Source organism: Poecilia reticulata, chromosome 20 (assembly GCF_904066995.2).
Source record: "Poecilia reticulata chromosome 20, P_reticulata-male-v2, whole genome shotgun sequence".
Classification (NCBI taxonomy): domain Eukaryota; kingdom Metazoa; phylum Chordata; class Actinopteri; order Cyprinodontiformes; family Poeciliidae; genus Poecilia; species Poecilia reticulata.
In genome coordinates this window covers 10,848,457-10,874,875 of record NC_088849.1, presented here as the reverse complement: position 1 = coordinate 10,874,875, position 26,419 = coordinate 10,848,457, and the positions used below count along the sequence as shown (strand labels likewise).

At 38.2% G+C, this 26,419-nt stretch overlaps 3 protein-coding genes across 4 annotated transcripts; 1 reads left to right on the top strand and 2 right to left on the bottom strand.

Moving 5' to 3' along the window:
* Positions 1–240: 240 nt before the first annotated feature.
* Positions 241–7,572, bottom strand: zc2hc1a (zinc finger, C2HC-type containing 1A). Of its 2 annotated transcripts, XM_008438735.2 has the most exons (10): positions 7,444–7,564; positions 6,880–6,950; positions 6,328–6,444; positions 5,454–5,480; positions 4,189–4,330; positions 3,944–4,086; positions 2,474–2,576; positions 1,566–1,641; positions 720–824; positions 241–476 (listed from the first exon to the last, which is right to left on the bottom strand). In XM_008438735.2, exons 1-10 carry the CDS (start codon positions 7,457–7,459, stop codon positions 353–355), a joined length of 924 nt encoding a protein of 307 aa, XP_008436957.2. In that variant the 5' UTR covers positions 7,460–7,564; the 3' UTR covers positions 241–352. The 2 variants fall into 2 exon arrangements, with proteins under 2 accessions (XP_008436957.2, XP_008436958.2); XM_008438736.2 differs by lacking the exon at positions 5,454–5,480 and having other exon boundaries at positions 7,444–7,572.
* A 2,233-nt stretch (positions 7,573–9,805) lies between these two features.
* pkia (cAMP-dependent protein kinase inhibitor alpha) lies at positions 9,806–15,194 on the top strand. Its single transcript, XM_008438733.3, has 3 exons — positions 9,806–9,977; positions 12,746–12,924; positions 13,322–15,194. The coding sequence occupies exons 2-3, from the start codon at positions 12,774–12,776 to the stop codon at positions 13,396–13,398; spliced, it is 228 nt and encodes a 75-aa protein (XP_008436955.1). The 5' UTR covers positions 9,806–9,977; positions 12,746–12,773; the 3' UTR covers positions 13,399–15,194.
* Positions 15,195–16,016: 822 nt separating this feature from the next.
* On the bottom strand, positions 16,017–26,392 carry bco1 (beta-carotene oxygenase 1). The gene is made up of 11 exons (XM_008438732.3): positions 24,925–26,392; positions 24,705–24,833; positions 24,476–24,605; positions 24,073–24,220; positions 23,837–23,987; positions 19,989–20,209; positions 19,557–19,814; positions 19,360–19,465; positions 18,492–18,586; positions 16,628–16,739; positions 16,017–16,456 (listed from the first exon to the last, which is right to left on the bottom strand). Exons 1-11 carry the CDS (start codon positions 24,980–24,982, stop codon positions 16,302–16,304), a joined length of 1,563 nt encoding a protein of 520 aa, XP_008436954.2. The 5' UTR covers positions 24,983–26,392; the 3' UTR covers positions 16,017–16,301.
* Between the last annotated feature and the right edge of the window lie 27 nt (positions 26,393–26,419).

The following is a 26,419-nucleotide window of genomic DNA, read 5'->3' as shown; positions in this document are numbered from 1 at the left end:
ATTAACCCCTTAACTGTCACCAGAAACCTTTACACTTCAGACAATTGGAGGCGCCGGTGTCCTCTCGACAGTTAAGGGGTTTAAGATATTTAAAGCTTTGTAGTTTACCATCGAGACCGCTCAAAGAAAATAATTCAGCAACATACTGAGGAATATCACTACCATATTGTTGCATAGAGCAGTATAGCTTTTATCTTAGCCATGCCCCTCAAGCTAACAGGAAACCGGCAACAACGTGGGTCAGATGGAAAATCTGTTCTTAGTCTTTATTAACTTTGGTGATATTCTTCACTGCTAACTAAGCACAGACACATCCCTACTTTCCTGTCCCTTCACCGACTTTTGACCTCTGTCAGATGCATATCCTCCGAATCCCACATTCACAGCAGAAATTAGCTGAGTCAACAGGGTACTTGGCGCCACAGGCGTGGCAGAACTTGCTCTTCACGGTGCCGTTACCGATGTCAACGTCATTCCTGAAAAGCAGAAAGTTAAAAATGTATTAATAACCGCAGTCCTGCAGGATTAGAATACCAAATAAAAGTAGCAAGTGACATTTTAGGTAAAAAGGAAAATGATAAACAGGGAGAAAAGAAATTTTAAATTTGTAGCTGCTGCAGTTTAAGATGGCTGCAATTCACCAGAAACACCACAAGAGGGAGGTGAAGGTTGGAGAGTACTTCTCCCAGTGACCTCTTGAGAAGCTGGAGGTAATTTACCCGGACATGTTGGCGTCAGCTTGCTTTTTGTTGGCTCCTATTCCAACCTGAGAGTTCCTCACACCTCCGTAGCCTGAGCTTACACCTCTGGCCTTATTTCCCACACTGAGAGAGAACGACAACAAAAGCAGATGACAGTGAGGACTGGATTTGGAGACACCGATCTCCACTGCAAGACATCTACCCAAACTAATTCTGGCCTAAAACAATTAGTTACAAAATCACCTACAGTCCCACATTTATATGGCTATCAGTACAGTCTGGATTACATGTCTTCAGCTCAAGAGGTGAGAATACCATTTCAATAAACTATACATTTTAAAGCAAGATGATATGCTCTTATGTAATGATTACATTTTAGTTATTGAGCTTTTTTGCCCCCCCCCCCCTTCATTGACATGTTTTTAATGGAAAGTGAAGTATTCCTGTACAGACACACTTAAAAGAGAAATAACTAAAACAGTAAATATGCAAGAGTGCTCATCAGTGTTTTCACATCCAAATATTTTACTCAAGCCTTCATCCAAACAAAAATGATCTAAGCAATAAACCGTGTGTGGAGCTGAAACACATTTTAAAGATGTGACTGCACGCATACTGATGATGGTCGTTTTCAAGTCTTTATCTCTGTTAATTATGATTTTTCACTACCATAATGAAAATATGATATTAATCAAGAGGTTATTTTGGAAAAGGTATGTTATTTCTGACAAACATATATCGTCCTTTCTTATTTTCTCTGAAAAGTCGCTAAATATTTCAACAAAGTCAATCTAAATATTAGGGGAGTCAGAGCCAGTTTATCAGTGCACCTCTAAACTGAAGCATGTGAGTTAACAGACTCACCCTGAAGGTGGGCTTGGGATTCCAGAGAGATTCCTCCTCACTGGTCCTGCTGAGTTTGTCTTACCTGATGGGCTTACTTAAGCGAGTGAAATGATAAGGTAAAGAAAAGGGACATGATTAATATGACAGGGAGAATATCTGTATGTATATCTGTGGATCACATAGTAAACTTAAGAGATGCATGAATAGAGCTTTTTTTTTTCTGGATGGATGTGCGTCTGTAGAGCATTGTGAAGAAGTTCCTACAAACAAGGTTTTGATCGCTAAGGGAACAACCTGTTTGGCATTTTAAAATATTTCAAATGTAACTCCCGTTTTATAATAAACTTTAGTTTTCCGTTAACAATACATTTTCTTTTACCGGGAGGAGCTAATGGAGGTGATATACAGTGTATATTTATTGGCGTTCTGGTAAAGATGTGTAAATAATCTTAAAGAAAATGTTTGTTTTTATTTATTACATTAGCATAGTCCCACACACACACATACACACACCACACACACACACACACACATACACACACACAATCCCAGCTCACATAAACCGGCTTCTATTTTTTTATCTTTATTATTTCCGTCTCTCGTGGAACAAGAACAAGTTTATTTTACAAGCTCTACATACCCAATTAATCACAAGAAAAAATGTGGCACCGTAACACCCCACTGAGAAATTTAAGGAACTAGAATCATGCAAAAAAAAAAAAAAGAAAAAGGTTGCTTTCCTTCAGACAGACACACACAATCTCTTTTATGGAAGTCACAAAAAGGGGGAAAACAGAGGATAAAAAGAAGTCTGGACATCGGGCTCTTGGGCAAGTAATTCTACTATAAAATCCACTACATACATATTTGTTCAGTGTGAATACAGCAGCTTATGCTTACAGATGAACACAGCCGTGCTGCCTTACCAGCGGACTGTCCCAGGGGTCTCGGGGGCACACGAGAAGAAGTTGAGGGGAGTGCTGATGTACCAGGAGGGGTTGTTTTTTTTACAGGACCAGGAGGCTTAAACTGAGGACAGAACGGAGGCATGACAACTTGAAATACTCAAGCGTCTGGCCAGGAATTTCATATGGTAAAGTTTCAACATACAGTGGCAGTCACGTAAAATACAATGCTTGAAGTGTATCTGAGGAGTTTAACTCTGTACCAGGAAAAGCCTCATGTTCAATCTCACTGATTTGATTTTCAAGTGTTTTTTTCAATGAAATTTAAACAATTCAATGAAAATGTTGGTATCACAGTTGAAAAGAATCATAAAACCTTTAGTCATGAGCTGTTTGCAATACATTTTTAAAACAAAAACAAGGAAACGTACCAATCAACTGTTAAATAAAAAAAAAGGCATAAAACATTTTTGGTATTCTATAAATGCTGCAAAAACTAAATTTCAAACATCGGGCATTCTGATGTGCTTTTTTTTTTTTTAAGTTCAGTATAAATCAGATAAAGGTTGGGGTCATATGCTTTGATCCATAAATTTAGATAAGAATTCGAAACTACTATTGCCATCAAAGAACTTGAAGCAGTATTTTTTTCTAATATGTGTTATGGTAAAAAATAAAATGATGAAATCAGCAGGTAAAAGCTAAAAAAAAATAAAAAATATAATCATAATTTAAAAAGGAAGCCAAATCACAATATCTTCAGAATTTATATTTGCAAATCTTCTGCCTGCTGTCTTCACCTTTAGAGGGAAAAAAAAAACAAACACACACACTGCTTCAATGGGCTAAAATGAAAGTGTGTGTAGGGGTAGAGCGTGTTCAGAGCCTATTAGTCCTCAACGTAGCGACCCGCGGTTCAATTCCCGACTCTGAAAGCTTTGCTTCACACCTTCCCCACTTGTCTCTTTATCCTTTTCCTTTCATGATCTAGTGCCAGGAAAAAAAAAAAAACTTTTAAAGAAATGAAAACAAAAGAATCAACCGAGCAACAACAGGTCATTCACTTTGTCCTTTTCATTCTTCTTCCGTGACATTTGAATGAATCAACTGACACTTGAGAATGCGTCCAGATGCATTATCCCTTCATCAAATCGTCAGTCAGGATAACACTCATGTTATGCATGACCAGACCATCACACTACCTCAAAGTCATTTCACAAGTTGTTCCAACGTACAGCTGATCTTAACTCTTCCTTACGGTTGAATTGCAAAATGACGTGCACTTCCTGGAATCTTGCTAACTTAGCTAAAAGTTAAGTTTATTAGTAGTAGCATAGCAGTTTTTTGGGGGGTTTTTGGATATGGTTGACGGGGGAGTCTTTTCATGAAGTTTCTGTGTTTAACATCCAATTACGCCAGACAAACTTTCTACCAAAAGAGACGAGCGGTATGCGCTCCGACTGATTTGGTTATTGTCGTGCGTGTGCGTACCTGTGTGCGAAGCGGAGTCTTCTTGGCATCTACTAGCTTGTTTTTATTGGTCATGCGAGCGGCTTGCTCCCGGCAGAAATTGATGTGTCTGTCGGCGGCGTTCTCATTGAACCTCCGCTGACAGTAAGGACACTGGATGTAATCTACAAAGCAGGTTTGGTACACAGATTACATGATGTGTACTTTTTTTTTTTTATGTAAAAAAAAAACAAACTAAAATGAATAAAAATCCACCTGTTTGTTACCTGGATCGTAAGTCGGGGGAGGAGGCGGGGGTAGAGGTCCCCCCTCCCTCATTGCCAGAGTGGCGGCCTTGGCGGCTCGAATGGTGGCGATGAAATCTTCGTGTTTCTTGCGCCAGTTGGACGGCTTCTTCGGAGGTTCGGCCTGGCGGGAAACGATTTTGTTAGCACAGATTGCTTTTGATCGGTACGTCTCTGTAGTCACGGTTTTAGAACGTGACACTAAGAAAATGTTTCTACGCAGCCCTGAGGTCCAAAGTTCTTGCTTATCTGGAATCTTTTAAGCCTGGAATTTCCACCACTGCTCTGATACAGTGAATATGAGCAATGGATACATCAGACTTGCTTTTTAGAGTACTAGGATTAAAAAATAAATAAATAAATACTTCATAGCTGCAGTCCAAGTGTTATCTAAAGCTAATCATTTATGACAGAAGTAGTTCAGTGCACTGTCTGGGTTGGCCTGACTTCCTATTTCGTCCTACAGCTGCACTGTTCAACTGCATTAAGTCCATTTGTTAGAATGTTCTTCTAATATTTTATATAAAATACAGCTTTAGAGGTTCAATGAAAAATCTGTGGAATGTGCCAGTTTCTATATCCTAATTAACTGACCACTCATCTGAATAATCAATTACTAAAATAATCGTTAGTAGGAGCCCTCCTTATTTTTCTGCACTTTCAATGTAACTTTCATGACATGTTTTTTTTTTTTTTTTTATTTCTCAAGACTTTTCAAAATGCCAGTGACGGGTTTATTTAACTAAAGTTTGTCCTATTAATACTGATTAACCAGAAGCCACATTGAAGATGCGAGTTGAAAGCTAGATGGCATTAAGACAAACAGATTCCTGAGTCAATTTAAGATCAAGCGCGAGAGTTTATGCAACTCAGATTGACCTCATTAGAAACCGTAAGGCATGACAGAGAACAAATTAAACATTTTAAGGAAGCTATTGAGAGAAATCCCCTTTATTTGACAAGCCTGAAGGGACTGCAGAGTTGCAAGCAGAAGACATCAGCATTAAGAGTCACAGCACAAGACTTGACTACACGCAGAGTTCAAAAACTGAAACGACACTAAAAACAATCTGCTGATTTTTCTCGTTATACTGACATCACAAACATGAGTTGACATGCTTTCAACTACCGTTTGCTCCAAGGGTATATGTGAGTATTCAGAAGGCCAGAAAGTGTGAGCAAATGCAAAACAACCGTATATAGAAAAGAAGGCAAAAAAAAAAAAAAAGTAAAGCAAGTGAACTTACTTTCTGTGCGGCAGCTGAGGTTTGTGACTGAAATACAATTGACAATGTTTCACATTTGAAAATAAACGCAAAGATTTATGTACAAGTTGTTCATCAGAGTGAAGATCAGAATGCTGAGAATATTCTAACAATTAATTTAGTACTGGGATCAAGCACTGATCCAGTGCAGAGAGCAAGTTTTAACATGACATACGATAAGAGTATTAGCGCCATTGTAGATAGAAAAAATAAATAAATAACATGATCACTAGGGAGTAAATTCCCACCAAAAAACGTAAACATTTATAGAATACACAAATTTCGGACAAAAAAAAATGCAGATATCCTCTGTCGAAAAATTATACATTTCCGAGAAAAAAAAATTCTACGACCAAAGGCATACATTTACAATATTAAAACTAAGATATTCTCTGAAAGTCAGAAAAACTGGTGTTTTCTGACATTGCAATGTCATAGTGTTTCTTAGTTTTAATGGAAATTTATGCCGTTATAGTCATTTAAAACTGCCGTCAAAAAATATTGACACGTTTACGAGATTTTTCCTCCGTGACCATATTTTGTTTTCCCTTCATCTACAATGGCTATAATACACCATCGTACATAAACTCATTTTTCTGAACAGTTCGAATGTTAATGCTACACATCGTTGGGGTTTTAGCTTACATGGTTGACTAAATATCTTTAAAGTGTGCACAAATGTATTGCAAAAATAAATGAACCAATGCTGACTAAATAGTCTCTGACAAATTTAAAATAAAATCTCAAATTTATAACATTTGTCCAGAGCCTGATTAAAAATGGCTCCAATTGAATTTGCTAAAATAAATAAAATAAAAAGGTGTTGGAATGTTATGCCCTTCATCTCACGACTTACCACTGGTTTCATCGGTTTTAGTACGGGGATGTCTGTGCCCTCAGCTCTCTGTCGGCTCGAATCGAAAACTTTTCTCCTTTTAACCGCTGCCTTTTGGCAAATTCTACCATGTTTCTCCTATTGGAGGAAAGATAAATACATTAATGAGGAACATGGTTCCTATACAAGATCCCTACGAAACCTGAAGATGTTGAACAATTATTTTGATTATTTTAACGCAGGTCTGTGAAAATGTCAATTGATCTGATGCAAAGATTATAAATCAAATGTGATTCTATTCCACTGCTTCCTTAAAACCTGAACCCTTCTCTATAGAAGCTTTTTTTTCTCTTTTTTTCTTTACCAAAATCCTGTTGCTCGAGTCAGCTGACGGACAGAGGAAAATGTGATCGTCTAGCAACTTTAAAACTTTCAATGCTTGAAGGGCCTAAACCCTTCCTGACAAGGTTTAGCTGGGGGTAAAACCACACCATCTTCCAAATGAGTGTATTTTTACGACACTGAATCGATACAAATCTTACAAAGTATTTGGAAGAAAGTTGTTTTATTTACCAGAACATTGGGCAAGAAAAATCTTTTACAGGTTTTGCACTGAGACAGTTCCTCACCAGGAGTCTGACCATCTGTAAGAAGACCAGATAAACAAATGAAACAATGCTAACTCTTCATTACTCTGATACTGTGCTCTTAACAAGACGTATTATATACATGTTTTTTTTTAAATGCAATGAATAACAAACACATTAAAAACTGTACAAAGAATAATGATTCAAGTTTGTTCAATGAAATGCATTTTTGACGACGCCCCAGTCCAGTTCATTCATTAAAATGTTCCATCGATAGCAGTAAAGCTAACACAGGGCCACTTTTGTGGTGATAAATCATACCCACCCAGTTAGCAGCTAGCTTGCTTTTTATCCCAACATTACCTTAGCTGTACTTGGGCTAAATCCCAAACAAAAGAGGTCGCTGTCAAAAAAAAAAAAACGGTAAAGCAAACGCAGCAATAACATTTAAAATGGTAATTCTGAATGTGTAACGCTGAGATGCTGCAAGTTCGAGTTTGGCAAAAATAAAAATTACACAAAGGAGGAAAGGGACATCTATTTAGTTTACCTTGAAATTCTTCCATTATTAGGTTATTCTCCTGTCTGATGCTGCTGCCGTTGACGCCAAACGGCCCAACGTAGCCTGGGCAATAAAGAGCATTCCCTCCGTATCTTTTCCGGTTTCGCAAAAATGACCGAAACAGTCAAGAATTTATAGCGAAAACCACATTTTAGCAAAACTAATAAATAAATAAATTTATTAATTAACTAGTAAATAACATAATAGTAAGTTTAAAGTTTTTGTTACTGCAAAGTTTCGTCCAATTACAACGTTTACATATTTTGTTTGTGTTTTTTCTTTTTTTTTTTTTACTTTTTTATTTAGTTCGTTCTTTAACGTCATGATCCGGTACTATAATAATAATAATAATAATAATAATAATAATAATAATAATAATAATAATAATAATAATAATAATAATAATAATAATAATAATAATAATAATCCAACCAATGGCTTGTGGAATAACTATCTTGACAGTACTTATCTTTGGCTACAAATAGTGACTAACATTTTAACGTCAGCGTTTTCTATTGGTTGCTAAATCAGGTACAACCAATAGAAAACCAAAGCACTACATCTGCTGTACCGTACTGCTTTGCTTTAGCACTACAACAGACGGGGCGTGGAAGGAATTATGACCTCAGAGTTTTTATTTATTCATTTAATTCAAAAAATATATTGGTCAAGTGGCCTGTTAGTACACGGGAATCAAGCATGTATTCCTTCTTACTTTAACAAAAAAAAAAGCAAACATTGTCAATTGCAGTGATATAATATGTGTGTGCCTGTTTTTCTACATTAGTTAATAAAAAAAGTGCTGGTACTTCGTAATTAATAAAGCGGCACTGAGACTGTTGCTTGTTGCGACTGTGAATCCCTGTTTGTCTTCTAAAATCCAATGGAATGTGACTTGTTGTGAAACAGAGGTATACAAATAGCCTGAACTGACATTTCATGTACGAATAATATATTATGTAACATTGCTTTAATTCCCAGACTAAGAGAATCAGTGTTGCCCTGCTGACATATGCTGGGTCAAACATTTGGCTCTATTCAAACACTTGGGAGTTCACAGTTTGCCAGATGGGGAACATGTGTCATCTGAAAGAACCGCTTCACAAACAGCTGCATAGAATTGAAAGAATGCATCTCCTCCGTTCATTACAATAAGACCACTGTTCTAAAACTGGCTGTAATTTCTGTCCTCTGTTTCACACAGATACAAACACGTTTCTATGTAAACAAACAACTATTGCTAGTAGCAGCCAGACTTTGACTTCCTTGTACTTTTAATTCAAGTATCGAAGGAAATATATTCTCTTTCCTTCATTTCTTTTTTTGTTCTTATAAAAAAAATTCTTCTGCATTTTTAGCCATTAAGAGAATCTCTACAGCCTCTTGATTTGGAAATGTGAACAAAACAGGAAGTAGTGTAATATTTTTGGATAAAAGGTATTGTTGAAACCTAAAGTTTAAAAATGCTTTATGTATCAAACATGACTTAAAAGAAATTGCAATTTGATGCCTACGAAACTGGCCTCTCTTTTTAAGAAGCTCCGGCTCGTTCTGATACTCTTTCTGATACGCCACCTTAATTACAACCAAAGCCGTTTACAACCATTCTTAGGAGTCTTGGGGTGAGAAGTAGTTTGCATGATAAGCTCAGCAGATTCACAGTTCCACCAGGTGTTTCCTAATTGCTGCTGCTGCTAGTCTGGAGGAGAGGAGTGGGAAAGGCGCATCAAAGCATCTGCAAGCACTGGAAAATAATTCAGTCCAGGTTTGAACAGCAAATATGTTGTGGTTTTGATGCTTGCGCTAATATAAAGTTGTTTAAAAGCCAAGAAACAGAATCAAAAAATATTTTGGGGGGAATTTCAAAAGTAGAATCACAAAATCATGAATTTCACTATGAGTTTTTAATTATTATTATTATTATTATTATTATTATTATTATTATTATTATTATTATTTAGAATGTTTGTTAAGCATATTATCCAATCACTTGCCAACTATCTGGAATCACTTGCCAACTTCATAGACAGCCCCCATTTTACGGTGCTTTCATAACACACAACACAAGGGGGCGCCCAGACCCCGTTCACTGGAAATCACAAAAACTGACGGGAAATTTTATGAGGAAAAAGCAACAATGTTTTATAAGTACTGGGGCTGCCCCCTTACACAATGGCACCCTGAGCAGTGAGCCATATCGCTCGTTTCAAAAATCGCCAATGGCAGAGTCTTAAAGCAGTCTTACACAGTTTGGGACTTTGTCTTTAGCCGCCTGTTTTAATTTTTCATTTTGCATCTAAATATGGCACAGCTTCCACGCCTTAGCTTACACTATTTGCACAAATAAAGTGATCCACAAAGATACGTTTGTTTTGGATTTTATTTTGAAACAAACACCCGGAACTAAAATGAGTCTTGCTTCAGCTTCACGCCGTGAACCCTTGTAGATGAACCGAGGTACCCGGACTCCTTCTGGATAGACTGACCCTTGCGAATATTCGGAATCCGTTGAGCCCAGACAGGTAAATTTCTGATCACGACAGGGATCACACCATGCACAGAGCGCATGTGGAGGAAATCGTACGCAGAACGAGTTTGCATGCCGTTTGTGTGACACTGACCTAGCTCTGCCTGATTGGGGTCTTTGTCATCAGCGACGCAGAGACGGAGACAGATATTATCAGTGAAATCAACTGGAGACTCACGATTGTGCCGCGGTATTTATAGTAGCGCATATTTATTAAGCCTCATTGTAAGTTTTTTTTTTATATATTTAGAACCCTAAATAACAAGCACAGCAATGATTCGCAATTGTTTTTTTTTTGTTTTGTTTTTTTTAAATGAGTAATTGTAAGATGTATAGTGTTTTACTGAATGAAAGCATCGAATAATGGTGTGCGTTACAAATTTAGATACTGTTAGTTCCAACTGAAAAAAGAGACAAAATATTAATTTGTGAAAGTATTACCATAAATATAAATTATCTGACAGGATCAAAGTCGAATGGGGCCCTAAGTTGAATTCCCACTTGGAGATAAGACTTGTTATCTACCTGCCTGGTTAATTGTTTGCACAACTGACTTTAGAGATAGCTATAACTGCAACACTGACTTCCCACTGAATTGTCCCATCAGTCTTATTTTGTTGGTGTAATTTTCTAAAAAAATAAAATTAAATAAAAAAAAAAAAAGCACAAGTGGTAAAGTGTTGTGGAAGGTAAAAGTTTGGTAATTGGGTGATTTCTGTGACTTTATCATTTGCTCTTGCCCTCAAGTCCAAAGCAGAATCCTTAGAGATAAGGGAAATTGCCTGGATCAGCTTGCGGAACTGTTTAGAAAGATGTCACAGCTACTTGTTAGGATTTATTTTCACACAGTGGTGTTTGTGGATGTGTGTTACAGTTCATTTCCCAGGACACCACAGCATTAGTGGCTGTCAAATCCTTGAGTTTCTTTTGTTTTTTTAAAGAAATATAAGCGCATTTGATCATCTGTAGTTCAAATCATAGTATCCTTGTAAGTGTAAAAATAAGTAAATAAATACACACAACTTAGTGGGGTTTTGATAAACTTGTGAGCAAAGAATAAAAGCACTTTCTTTAAATTTTCCGTGTGAGCATTAAATGGCTCTTGGGGATCTTTGGGCTCCAACGCACCAGCAGTAGGAAGCTCTGTATAAGACCACTAGCCTCTGTGGGGAATCGAATAGCTGGCAAAGGTTATTCTGGGTCTCCATTTCATTAACTCTCCTCTTTACTAATGCTACCAGTGTTTGGCAGTGCAGCAAATGAAATGGTTTCAACGACCAGCAGATTTTGTCAGGACTATAGAAGGCAGAGAGGCCATCTTGGCTCTTGTGTTTTGCTGTGCTTTGATCATTAGTTTGGAGCTATATGTGTGTCCAGGCCAGCCTGCAAACTGCATAAAGTGTCAACTAACAATATAGAGACATAGCAGATGTGTGAAAATGCGACAATTTTTTTAATGTAACAGGATATTCATCATTTTTTTAGCTGGAGTGAGGGCAAAAGACTCTGAAAGGTCAGGACCACTTTATCATCCCTGATTTGACTGTCCACATTCCTACATGCTGTCTGTAGCGGCTCCCCTTTCCCTGTGTTCAGTCTGTCTGTTGGGCACTCACGGCATCTGCTGGGTTTTGCCAATTTTGACACCACGTTGAGAGTGACAGCTGAGTGGGAGTGCGCTCGGCTGATGACAGATGAGACGTTCAAATATTGCGTTGGTCAGTCAACGCCTTTGCGGCTATTGCTGGCCATGGATTGATCTGGAAGCAGGACTCCTTTGTGCGCTTCTTTTAATTTCTGAAATTTCTCTCTCCTTTTTTGTGTATTGACTCTTTTGAGTCAATGCAAGAGTCTCAGGAAACCTTCGGGTGTGCTGTGGTGGCGCAGGGGTTAAGCACAACCCACATATAGAGGCATTAGTGGTCGATGCAGCTGTCGCAGATTCGATTCCCGGCCTTGACGACCCTCGATGCATGTCCTCCCCCTCTCTCATTACCCACCTTCCTGTCAATTAACTATCAAATAAAGCTCATTAGAGCAAAAAAAAAAAACCCTTTAAAACAAAGTCTTAGGAAACCTTGATTTTTTTTTTAAATTATGGTTCTAGATTGCAAAGTTTTTTTTTTTTTGTCTTATGAAGTATTTCCGGTTTGGCATAGTAAAAAAAGAAATCTGTGATTGACATATTTGAAGAAGCAGAGAAGGTAAAACAAAGCCTGAGCCTGATATTGCTAAAGGGCAGATTCATCCAGCTGGGTTGATACAGAGAGCTGGAGTGTCAACAGAGAGATTTAACCTACATCTCAGTGCTATGCAGCTGTCAATGTAATCCAGTGTGCAAACTGACTTCCTCGTTAATTACCCCTTTGACTGAGCATTTTTAGTTGAGCTCTGCATTGGTTCAGCAACGTCTTTCTGCAAGTTCTCCATAGTATTCCCCACCACAGCGCACATCTTCATCTCTGTAGAGTCGCCTGTACCCTGGACTGAGATTAAAACAGATTAATCGGGGATTAGGTTGTGAAATAAGAGGGGGAGGAGGGAGGGATGTATTGAACGAGCGTCTGGAGTGCGTCTCGCCTTCTTCTGATGTGTCCTCCTCACACACTTTTACTCACAAAAAAAAAAAACAACCTCCGAGACGTCTCTGAGTTTCGTCATTCTACCTAAATGCTGCACACGTTTACACCCGTGTGCGCCTGGAGCTAGCGTTAGGTTTGTTGCTGTGTGTGCGTGCGTGTGTGTGTGTGTGTGTGTAAAAAGGCAATGCTATGGTGAAAGCGTGCCAGCGATGACTGATGTGGAGGCCACTTACGAGGACTTCATCGCTTCTCGACGATCCGGCCGCAGGAACGCCATCCACGAGATCCCGGCAGGCCAGGAGGCGCAGGGGGCCGCCGACCTGTCCCAAACCCTGGCACAGCTTAACATCAACAAATCTGGTGAGAACTAAGATTTCAGTTTGGACTGGAATTGAAAAAAATTGTCCAGTATTTTGCTACTTTCTATGACAAATACGAAAGGAATGCATGTATCTGCGTAGGGGTACAATTTTCGATCCTGTGTGTTCAAAAACTATCCACGTCCCCCTCGAGTCCTCCCTGCGGTGTAAGGAATGGCACCCAAGGATTTATCTGGCTGTTTTGTCTGCGATGAAGCCAAATATCAGATTTTCAGTGCTACACCTGTGCATAGCTACTTTATTTCAAAGCAGAGCTCCATCAAGGTCAAACCAGGCGACATCCTCTAGGAAAAAGATGGCCCTGAAATGTAATGGGAATGAAAAGGTGCCCCACTCGTCAAACGTCTTGTCTAACCATTCCCGTTTCTGTTTGTAAGGGGACGAGGAAGTGGACGCAGAGAAAGGCCAGGACGATTCCACGAAAGAAGAGGAGACTAAAGCTGAGGACTCTTAAATTGAAATGGGGACCAAGCATGGACTCGAGGGGCCCAGAATAATCCCAGGACTCACCAGCTTTCAGCTCACCGTTTGTAACCAAGAGAGAAACTCAAGCAAACCCCTCTACCGCCGTCGTCCCAGCAGGACAGAGTTTTCTTGCCGCGTTTGGTGATCAACTATGTGAGCACCTGAAATCAATGTGTTTTTACAATTCCCGGGTGTGCAGAAAGAGGAAGGCAACAAACATCAAAACGAAAAAGGCCCCCTTAGGAGGTTTTGAGGCAAGTTCTTAAGAGTTGCCACTAAGTCTAAGCATGTTTACCTTCCCCTTGTTCTGCCTTTACTCATTTCTCTGAAACACTCCCAGGAAAATGTGACCAGGGCCTGAAAATACTCACTCCTCCTCTTCGTCATCTTCTCTTGCAAGTCCTGCACACAGGAGCCCTCCCTTAATGTCTCCTGTCAGCTGTTCCCTTGCGCTCAATAATTTTCTGCATGATTTTTTCCCCCCCTCTGGATCATAGACCTAGTTTAGCTAATTGGCTTTGTTGACTTTCTATTTGTCCGTCTGCCTTAGGTAATCTCAGACGCAGCTGATTCAAATGATGATTAGGTAACACACTGTTAACCCCTGGAAAGTAAAGTCTGCACCGCTTCTGAGGCAACGTGCAGGTTAGAGGTCATGCTGTTGTTCAAATATTTCAGCACCTTTTCTTCAAGATGTGCACATGAAGTTATGGTTTTCTGCCACGTAAAGGATTGTGTAACGCATCACTTAAAAATTGAATATTTTGCACTAATAGGTAATGAATTGATATTTTTAGTATTGGTTTTGCAGTTGCGTTTGGAGGATGAAACGCTCTGGACTAAGATTTTTCTTACCGTCACAACTTTCGCTGTCTTGTGACGAACAAATTTTCCTCTGAAATCCACATTCTTCACTGGTCTCCATACAGTAACACACTGCCATGCATTATATTCTCATCATTTTTGTATGTTACCTTGTTTCAAATGTAACGTGTGATCTCGTGCTGCCCCAAGAGTATAACCGATATTTGCTGCTTGGTTATTATTAGAAATTGCACTACTGAGTTCCACTCAGATCTAACCATGCATGGATTATAATTTATTTACTTACTTACTTTTGATGGGATGACTCTTGGACCTGTATACTCTGCTCATAAACCTTTTCATAGTAAAACAACTTTAATACTATAAAGGTATTTTTGCCTTGTATAACTAAACCAAAAACATGAAGATGCACTCTCAAAAAATGACTTTTTAAGAAGGAAAAAAAAAAAATTCTGATACCATAATACCACTGAATGAAAGAATTTCACAGCATCAATTTTACAAAGTCATTTGTATAATTTGAGGTATTATTCAGAATATTTGTGGATAAAAAAAATTGTTTGTACTGTACAGCGACTCAGGTGTAGTTTGTTTTAATGACCAGAACTGTTGCGACGTCGGTGACTGACATCACCCATGTTGATTTTTCTATATTATCGTCTTCAGGAACTCGGGCACACCACGGAAAAGGCATTTCACTGTTCTGAAATGTTTTCAGTTTACTTACAGCAGCTTTGACACTTTTAAGTCATCATGTGTGATATGACGACTGGAGGAGAAGCTTGTGTGTGGAGAAATAGCATGGTCACTGCTTCCCTCTGGTCATCAGCGAGACCTAATCTTCACTAATAAAGAGCCATGTGACACAAACTGTTTAGAGACTATGAATTATGAGATTATGTTCACTTATAGTTGTGCTGAAGCGTGACGAGTCAAAAATAAAACACATGCAACACATGATGCTTGATGTGGTGTTTTAACTCTATATTTTTAATTCATTTGTGTTATTTTGGTGTTCTGTGACAGACTGGTGGGCTAACACAACGATGAGTGGACACGGGTATGTCAGTGTTTTTCTAGGTGAAAATGGGTGAATATCTGTAGTTTTAAGTACCGGTATGTTGAGTGGTGGACATGACTAGAAAGGCACGGTATGAATTCTTTCCATTTACCGAATGCATCTGACAAACAACCCTCCTCAAAAAACATATCCAGGTCAATGATTGAAAAGCCCATCATCAAAAGTAATTCTGTGAGAGAGGGAATAGCTATAACGACTAGTTTTATGGCTTTCATTTTTTTTTTTGAAAGATGGTTACAAACATATTGAAAGAATGAGTTGACAGCTGATTCTTTACGACATAGAAGGAGGAGGTATCTGATTTATTAAAAGGAGAACAAAGGGAGTTCAGGATTGTTCTGGTATTATCAAGTCTGAGAAATAATTAGATAACGTCTCCCACCTGGCTTCATTGCACTGTTCATTAGTTTAAATGGTTGCTTCTACATGTTGTCATGAACAGTTCACTGGATGTGCTTCCTTTTTTGTTCAGCTCTCCAGCATTTTGTCTTAGAGCAGTCTCTGTAGAGCTAGGTGAGATTTTAGCCTTACCTTTTATGGTCTCATTTTTCTTTGGATAAAAGCTTCAAAAAGGTTATGACATGTTTGTGCTGTAAGTGATGATAGTAACATTACAAGGTCTCTGATTGGCCGTAAAAATCACCTTTACTAGCTCCTGTCTTATTTCTCTGCGTGGTACAATGACTAGTACAACTCCAAACTTAGCGTTTACATCGGTCTTTAATGGAGTGATATGCAAATATTCAACAGCAATGATACAAGCACACATGCATGTGCTCAAGCCGAACATATCTCTAAAACAGAAACAATATAATATTGCACGAGAATATCATTTCACAAGCTTACTATATTTAGATACAGTTTAACCCAGCACATAAGCTGTCATGGTAACAGGGGAAGTAAGATAAACGATGGTGTGTGATTTTGCAAAGTCAGGCCAAAAGCATGTGGGGGTTGTAGTGAACTTCAAACATGTCGCATGTTGATTAGTTCCCTTTCGGAATAAAAATCCCATGCATGTCCTTGTAGAGGTCAGCGTTGACATACGCCCTGGCAACTTCCTTGAACGTTTTTCCGTCAAGGATCACAAGAAAACCAGACTGGCCTGGATTGGAGTTGATGACAGATGACAGGACCACTCCTGCAAAGTAGAGTTAGAATTTAAATTCATACCAATTAACCAAGTAGTACAGTGACAAAAAAAGACGTCTGCTTTTGCCAAGTCTTTGTAGGTGCACAGATTAAGAGCGCACAATCCAGTGTAGGCTGATGTTCAACGCCCAGGTTTACTTTTGCTCATCCATACACTCACCATCGTCCTCTGACTCTCCATTTGGTCTGGGAACAAAAATCGGCTCTGACGGCCAGCAGTTTTCTTCATTCCAGTAAAGCATAGCCTTTGTCTCTGTGTCAAACTTTGCAACCTAATGGAGATGTAAAAAAAACAACAACAAATAAACGTTAATGAGTATTTGAACCAACTCTTACTGGCGAAAACTTATATGGGCAATAATGGATCTCGGAAGCTGTAGTTTGAACTAGGATTGATTGGAATAAATGTATGATTGGATAAAAGTGATTTTTTTCTGCAAAGTGCCATCAGATGACGTGTTATGAATTGGTATTTTATAAGTACACTAAATTGAATTGAGCTCAACTGCAATAGAAGGGACCCGTGTCTTTTTAAACAACTTTAGTGAATAAACTGCATCGTAAAGATCCTTACGATGCAGTCAGGAATTAAGTTGTTTTTGGACTGTGGGAGGCAGCTGGAGTACCCGGAGAGAACCTATGCATGCACTGGGAAAACATCCAAGCTCCAAGCAGAAAGGCCCCCAGGTCGGGAATCGAACCCAGGACATCCTTGCTGCAAGGCAACAGTGCTTCCGACTGCACCACTGTGCAGCCCCACACAAAATCCATGAAGAAAAACTTAGGTAGCAGAATCATTCTGTTCCCCGAAAAGACTTGTGACTAACTGTAGAGAAAGGTGCTCCTCCACATTCTGAGATATATGCATGGCACATTTGTCAGATTTCTATTTCTAAGAAGCTTTGAAACTGTTGAACATTCGTTATGCGCCACACAACTTGTGTAGCGTGTTATACCACAAACCTGATTTAAGATACATTGAGGTTTGTACTTTTAATATTACAAAAAAATGTAAGAACTTGCAAAATATGAATACTCTTGAATACTTTTTAGCTTTTTTTCTAATAATAAACCGTGTATGACAGAATGTCACACCCTAATGACTCGTCGACCACAAGATGGATCCACATATACATTTAGAGTATGTTTTAACGTCTTTGAAAAATGCTAATTCACCCTTTATTTAATTACTAATGTCCAAGGATATTACATGTTTTAATGTCCACTTAGCTTTTTCCTTTCCTACTAGCTTCTCTTTAAAGATTTCCCACCATCTTGTCTTGGATATTTTATTTGTGAATTAAAAATGTTGGAGGACTTTTATCAGTCATACAAACACCCATTCCAGACAATCGGGATTCCCTTTTTTTTTTTTTTTTTGCGGAAGATGGACTTGTGACTCTTTGCTGACTCGGACGGCTTTCATGATGTTGAAATACGATGAACTGGGAGACATCTCTATCTCAGTCCAACACAAATGCCCTGTAATAAACCCTCCACTGCATGATGACTATATTTAGGACTTCCAGATACTAAAGGGGAGAGGTCTTTAGGTTTTCAATCAGCTTTACTTTGAACTCTTATCTGACTGCATGGTGATAACAGCTGATATATCCGCGTTTTGTAGACGTCATCATCTCACGCCATCTCATTCCGTACATTGAAGTTGTTTTTTCCACTTTTCATTGTGTCTCAATGTACAACTGGGCCCAATGGACCTATTCTAATTTATTCTGAAGACCCTGCAACAGGGTCTTCAGACATCAAAGCGTTAAGGACATTGTGATGCCCTAGCAGGTAGTTGTACTTTTACAACTGGAATTTCCTTTCTGCATCAGTGAAACAGTGTTGACAGGAAGAGTCTGTTTCCCAAAAACTTTAAAAATATATTTTGTGAAGCATTCTGCAAGGAACACAACTCTCTTGAGAACCTGGCAGTATGTCATAAGAAATATGAAATCCAGATGTTCCTACAAACTGAACTTCACAACGTCCAAATCAAAGAAAAAAGGAAGGAAATTTACCTGTTTCGACAATGCAGATTGGTCCACAATGTTCCCATAGACAAACTTGTACTTCTTCCCATTAAAATCATAATTGATCCTGGGTAATTCAAAACCTGGATAGGAAGAACATAGTAGCATGGTACTTATTTGAAGCTTCAATAAGCAGGACGAAATGAGCTAAACAAATTCTTACTCGCTAAAGGCAGATTTAGGCTGAAAAAACTTGGATATTAACTTAGCACAGGGATGAAGCTTAATCAGATTCCAAAGTACAGACAAAAGAAATAAACAGAGGAGGTTTCTTGGAAGGTGGGGAAGATAAAGTGCTGCAGCAGGAACAGGCCGAGTGTGGCTGGCATGTGAAAAGGGGTCATGTAAACACTGAATGAATTGCAAAGCAAATCAGTGACAAAGCTCACAAACTAGCTGAGAAACACTGTTAAGATTTGACGCTGTTTGAGTGTCCATTCAAAGTGATTCTCCAAGGTATCTGAAACCCTTGGATGTTTTCACAATTTGTCATATTGGAGGAACAAACATGACTTTTATTTTATGTGGTTTGCATTGATAAATACAAGGTAGCGAAAAAGGTCAAATGTTTTTTTTTTTTAAATTAAAACTTGATAACTGTGGCAAACATTTTTTTTTATTATTCATCTCTCTTTAATTCAAAAATAATGTCAAGTGCTACCAATTTTTATCAGAAATGACCTGGTTAAAAGAGTCCATCTGTGGTGATAGTATATTTTAGGAACAACTAAACAAGTTTTAGGAATAACTTTCTTCAGCAGGGACATTATGACATAAACCGATGTTTATGCGATAGAAATAAGGGTAGAGCACAAGTACTTTTACAAAGCATTGTATGACAGGACTTTGGCTTTACCTTCACAGAGCACCTCTGACTGGCATGTGCATTTGCCCTCTTTCTCCTTTACAGCGCTGGCTGTTGTGTAACTGAGTTTCACAAGATTCTCTCCAACCCCAACGCCCTGCAAAACCGAAGGATGACCCAGACCGTAAGAAATCTCAAGCCGTTTTCAAGCTACAGCTTAAAATTCAAGATTTATTTTCATACCGTACCTTGTCCGACTTGACAGGAAGCGCAAACCTTCTGAAACTTGGTTTGGAGTACTCGCTGCTCTGAGAACTAGCGGCATCTTTGAGGTTTTTCAGGTAGAACATGTCATAAAGCTTGCTGTCGTCGTAGGCGATGGCGTCAAACACCACATGGTCTTTGTCTTCAAAGGCATTCACATGATGATAAATGACCATTGGTCCAGTGGTGAATTTCATTTCGACCTCTTTGCCGGTTCTTTTGTCGATCAAGTGGATCAGAGTCTGACGCAGAAAGGAGAAGACATTAAGAAAGAGTTCGGATCGTACTTTTACCCTCCCACTTTTTCCAAGGTTTATAATATGAGCAGAAAAAGCTCCTTTTTTTTTTTTTTTACTTTGCTCTAGGAGAAATATATGAACAGAATGCAAGGCCTCAAAACTGCTGTGACTCCTTACATTTTCATCAGGGCAAAACTTCATGCAGCTCGCCCAGTTGACTCCCCTCATGTAGGCCGTGGCCATCTTGAGAATGTCCAACTTGAAAGGCTGCTCGACGAAGATGATGTAATTGTCTGTGAAGCCGATGCTGTGGCAGTAGCTCGGTGTGAAAAGAGACCGGCAGGAAACAGTGGAAATCGCCTCCACATTCTTCAGAGCAGGAACAGTCTTGCCTTTGTCTAAAACGAGACAAACATGTTTAATAATTGTGTTTTAGCCGAGGAGACAAACTTATTTCGTCTGACCAATTCTTTCATCCTGTAATCAGGGCCTCCTTTGATTTATTTGAACAGGATTTTTGGTTGTGATGGACACCTGGAGCCATTAACTTAGCCGGTTGGTATTTTTACATCAATTGACTGTATTTGGAATAATTTATCATTCAATATGTGAATGTTCATTGATAATCAATCCCACTTTTGTTCTGTCTATTTTACAATTCTAATAATAAACTTATTAATCTTGTCACTTGTTTTCAAGTGTCGTGTCGATGCGTAGAACTAGTCAATGAATGGATGGGTTATGAATTTCTTCAGTTGGATAAAATGTAAGAAATGATAAGCAATCGAGAGTCGGCACACAGCTTCAATGATTAAATCAAGAAACCAGTGATCAGGCCCGAAATCTGGGTGTCCTGATGCACTCAGACCTGAGCTTTCAGACACGCATAAAGACAGCTACAAAGTCAGCCTTCCATCCCCCTGAAGAACATTTTGAGGATTAAAGAGCTAACATCCCACCAAGATCTTGAAAAAAAAACTCCATGCTTTTATCTTTAATTGAATTGATTACTTTAAGAGTGTCATCATAGGTGTACCTAAAAAGTCAATTATCCAGCTTCAGCTGATCAGGAATGCTGCTGCTCACATCCTCACTAAAACTAGGAAAACAGAACAAGTCGTCCCAGTTCTCATACCTTACACTGCTGCCCTAATGCACATAGAAACTTTAAAATACTTCTGTTAGTTTAAAAATCTTACATTTAATCTTGAACAAACTCCCAAAAAACTGATAATTATTATTATTTTTCTTTCTTGAAGTATTTCAGAAATGTGCTATGTAAATAAAATGCATTTACATGAGCTAGGACCAGTCTTGTGACAGCTTGTAGCATTCTACATCGCTACATCATTCAGTATTACTGGTGCCTACCTAACAGTGAAAGTTGTATATCCATTTGGCAATCCAACTGCGCTCTTACACTCACGCTGATTAAGACTTTTGAACTGATAACATTAGAACTATTTGTGCTTGTTGGCCAGAAAAACAAACAATCCGACAACTTTTGATTCTGGGCACAGATCCCAGATTTGACACATTTATATTTTTATTATGTATGACCAAGCAAATTGTTTATACATAATTTCCCAGAGTCCATGTATAAACTCAGGCAAGAGAAATATTCTTTTCACAAAGGTTGGGAGCTGTACGTGGCATTGGGCCTAGTGGATGTTTTTAACAAAACGCTCAATCTTAACCCAGGTTCACATTATATTATTGTTTGGACCTCAGTTGGTATCGTTTCTACTGCTTTCTCCTTATCCCTAATCCTCTACATTGTCATTTAACCCCCAAATCTAAGAGTTTATCACATGCTAGCCAATCACTGATGGACTAATACCTCTGTCAAACCTTTTGGACGTAATTCTGCAGCAGCAAATCAGTTTGGTGTCTTGTGCAGTAGGAATGGCTTTTAGTAGTCTCTTTTTTTAAAAGCTAACTCTGAATGTAAACCTTTGTGCTAGGAAGACTTAAAAAGCCTTTTTATGGCTTGTTGTACATAAAAAATGTTCAGGTGTGAAGGAAAAATGTAGCCTATTTGGTTTTGTGGAGACCTGGTTACCGCAACATAACACTTTATGCTGCGCTTTATCAAAAGTAGGTTTGGGTATTTTATTTTCTCTTACATTCCCTTAGCAACCCTCATTTTGTGTTGTAGTAACATAAAAGTAGGTTATGTCCTAGACATTTAATTATCAATTAATCTCTTGCTACTTTTCTGACTTTACAACATAAACCCAATTGTACTTTGCTGGCAAGATATGTTTTTTTTCTTTTTCTATCCCATCTTGATGAGGGGCCAAGAGAAATTGGTCTCTGGATTACAGGTTTTTTTTATAAACTATGGTGAATGAATGTTATTAATTCTCTTAATGTCACACAGTTTGTCAAAATCCCAATGCTTAACAAAAGGCTCTCACAGAATGTCACTCATTTCTTTGGTTTAAAGGTTTCCATTGCTGATGTCACAATGTACGTTACAACTCTCATTTCCATTTGAGTTCTCTGAACTCCATAATAAAGCCTTGTGAGTAATATTGTATTGTGCCTTAGCCCACAACAGCCTATTTATGTTTTGAAAGATAAGATTTCTAACCTTTGTTCCGTGCTTTCCACTACAATAGATCCATGTACCTCACCTTCATCCTGGGCTTTGTAAAGAAAACTTAACCTAGTTTCTCTCTCCTCACGGACTGAAATAGTTTGCCACCTGCAGACCTCCTTGTGCTCCCTCCCATCTGATTTTGTTTTTTTTTTTATCTGTTTTTATGCAGTCGGTACATGTACTTCATGTATAATAAACTCCTCGCTCATTCTGGTTGTGGCCCAGCTGGCTCTAAGCAAGTTGTGGTACAAGATCTCATCAAAAAGGCTAACCTACATCTGTGTGTTCTCTTTACTTTGAAAGCCATCTCAAAACTCACTTTTCAATCAAAAGTGTTGCAAAAGATATCTTATGAGCAGTTACTTTTATGGATTTAAGTAGCATTGGAGAAAAATAACATTTCAGTCTGGGTTTGATCGCCTCACAAGAACAGAGATAGGTGTCCTGAGGGCTTTTAATGATTTGCTTTTGGCAGTTTATTCTGCTTTGGGATCTGTTTACTGGCCCTGATACTGCAGAGCACAGTAGATTCATGTCTCAGATTGTTTTTCAAGTCATTCCTGGATAATTTTTTTCTGATTGATTTAGGAAAGCATTTTTCTTCCATGTTCACTTTAACCTTTGGATACCTCAAGGATCTATTTAGCATTGACATTCGCTTTTCTTTGTAAACATTTACTTTGAGGTATACTTTCAAAAATCATAACGTCAATTTACACTGTTTTGCTGACGACCTTTAAAGCAACCTACCCACTTCAGCAAACAGCCAGGATTCTGTTTAAAATTTTATTGCATGTCTTTAATAGTGTTACTGGTATGGCACCACCATGTTTATCTGAACTGCTGCACACTTATATTCTATCCAGAGATTTAAGTCCAACAGTCAATATTTTTTAGACATTCCTCGATCATTGCTCAAATAAGTTTTCTTAGTATTGGCATCTAATCCTCTGGAGCAACTTGTTTTTGGATATTAGACAATAGCTGATCATTATAAGAATAAAAAAAAAAAAAAAAAAACATTTCTATTCTCTTTTTTTAAGCCCATGTTGAGAAGAATATTTTCACATTTATCATGTTAGTTATGAATGTATTTTATTTCTTTCACTACTTGTTGTATCTGGATATATTTTATTGTTATATAGTTTTATTGTGCTTTATGTTTAACTGCTACTGGCAGTTTCATACCCTTTGGTCTGCTGTTCTTTTCAGTTTGCTGTAAAAATAAACTTCGGCTTGACTTGACAAGACTGGAGTAGCAGCAAGCCACTTGATTTCAATAATAAAGGCTGAATGTAATATAACACACAATCTTTACTGTTTGATTTGCCTACATTGTGAAGCTGACGAGAAATAAGTAGCAAATCTGAAAGGAGAAAGAAGTCCCAGAGGTGTCTGAGAAGAAGATGTCACAACCTACCTTTGGGTGAAACATTTGGGACTTTGAACAGGATGTATTTGGTCTTTCCCTTCTCTGCTATCGAAATTCCAATGTTGTAGGCATTGCCTTCTTTGTCATAGTGCGGATGAGATGTAGCCAGATTAACTGGCAGGTACTTCATGTAATCTACCTTAATGATCCAAAAAACAAAACCATCAGTTGAAAATGTTTCACTTACTGCCATTTTCACAGTAAAGAGGACACTGTAGGGTTACCTTGTCTTGAGTCTCAAGAGTAACCGGGTCAATTTTGCGGATGTAGTTGGTTTCAGAAGTGGCATAGTAGTCATCTCCGTATTTTATGATGTTGCTAGAACCGTTGTCAGTAAAATCTGGCACCGTGTGGTTCAGGAAAGTGATCGCCCTGCAAAGCAAGGTCGTGTCACTTTTGTGAAGTGTGAAACTTTCAATGTTTTTACCTTCCATAACAATGTCAAAAAATGTTAATAAAGTCGTAGCCTCACGGATACCAGCTGTTTATGGTCATTGTAATTAAAGCACAGCAGCCTAAACAGAGCTCTGTTATAGGAAATTACAGAGCAAAAATACAAGAATGATCAAAATAATAACAATAATAATAGTCATAATAACTAAAAAAAATAAATAAATGTACTCTTACTTAACAATAAAGTTTTTGCTTGGGTCTGGATATGCCATCGTCCCCATTTCAGACACCACTATTCTGTTTGCACTCATGTTAGAGTTGTAGGTGTCACTTCTAAGGAATCTGCTCCTATGGGTCATCTCTCCTGCAAGGGCAGAGAGAGAGAGAAAAAAGATATTTAAATTTAAAGCAGAGCACAAGATTTAAATAATAATAATAATAATAGCTTAATTGCTCAACGAACCATCCTCGAATGAGAAGCTGGTCATTAAGGACATCCCGTCAAACCAGTGATCATAGCTGGTTTCCCCCACAGAGAAAATCCCAGGTCCGTTACGCAGCAGAGTTCCTTGCAGCCAATTTGGAATCGTCCCTGTTTAAAATTAAGACATAAAACTTTATGAAATCATCCTCGGTAGTTGTGAATCAACTACCTTTTGAACATTAAAATAACCCATATTAACCTTTGACTTCCGCCTTGCAAGGCTCTGGTCTCTCTGTTGCGCTTTTGGAGAAGTCCATGTTTACTACTGGAGAGCAGGAAGGCACCGTGGTATCCGAGGAAGCGCATTGAATTACTTCGATGTGCTTGAGCTTCTTTTATAGCTCTAGTCTTGTGAGGGGGTTTGCCAAAACATGCATTATCTTATCCTCCTTATCGGAGTGTCATTGTATTCAACGTAAATTCCACCGCTCAATTTCTGCGAAAATAATAAAAATGCTCAATTTGCATTTTCTTTTTCTAAACTCATAAGCCCTGCCTACACAGACCACTTCGGTTTTCTTTAGCTCAAAATCACATCAGACTGTGATATTGTCTATTCAATTTTACATTGTTATGCTCATTTGTGTGTATTTCTCTTAAGACAAATCAGCTAATAATCACTGTATCAACTCAAATAAAGGATTTGATCAGACATGGCAACATTAGCTCCAGCAAGATCGAGTCTTTGGTTTTATCTGCCCTTGGAAAGAAGGCAAAGGTACTATATGGCATTACACCATAGGTCTAATTGTTCCCAGGAACACTGTGCGCCTTAAAAATTGTCCATATCACGCTTGTAAAGTCCATCTGGTGTGACGAGGTTCTTTGAATGAGGTGGAGTGATCCAAAGACTAGAACACCGAATGATTATCAGGTACAGTCTGGACCTTAATGTTTTGGATCAGGATTAGAAAAGAAATACATTTATGACTTAGGGTGGCACTTCAGTCTATCTGCAGATAATATATTGCAGAGGTACTTAGATAGATAGATAGATAGATAGATAGATAGATAGATAGATAGATAGATAGATAGATAGATAGATAGATAGATAGATAGATAGATAGACCTTAGAAATGACTTCTGCCCTTTCCAAAATGATATCAGTGATGTTTCTCAATTGCTGAGTAGTTTGTTTGCAGCACCAGTGGTTTGTTGTATATGTCTGCATGTATTTTTCCACTTGGTCTATACACCTTTACATTATAAAAGTCACTTATAAATGTTTTAGAAGTTTCTCGCCAATTTGAGAGGAAGGAAAGCGTACTCTGAGCAACAAAGTCGCATGAGATGAAAGAGAAAAACATTTTTGTTAAGAAGTTTTTTAATAAGTGTTTCGTTCTCTAAATGATTTAAGATTATGATTTTCAATCGAGACCAAGGAGTCATAAATGATGCGCATCACTGCCCTCTAGTGACTAGTAGATGACATAACCTGATGAGAATTGAGCTTTCACTGGTTAGCAAAATCTCGACGTTATCTACTAATTTCTGCTATGACAGTCTGCAATATTCTAAAATAAAATACGACTTACCTTGCACAGATATTACAAGTATGAAAAACATAACTTGGAGACATTGTTATGCTAGCCAACCACATTAAAAGTTGTTTAAAAAAACATATTTGCAAAAGACACGTAGGAATATCTCTTGGAGAACAGTTGTTTTATGTTAGCAAAGCATCATGTCATAAA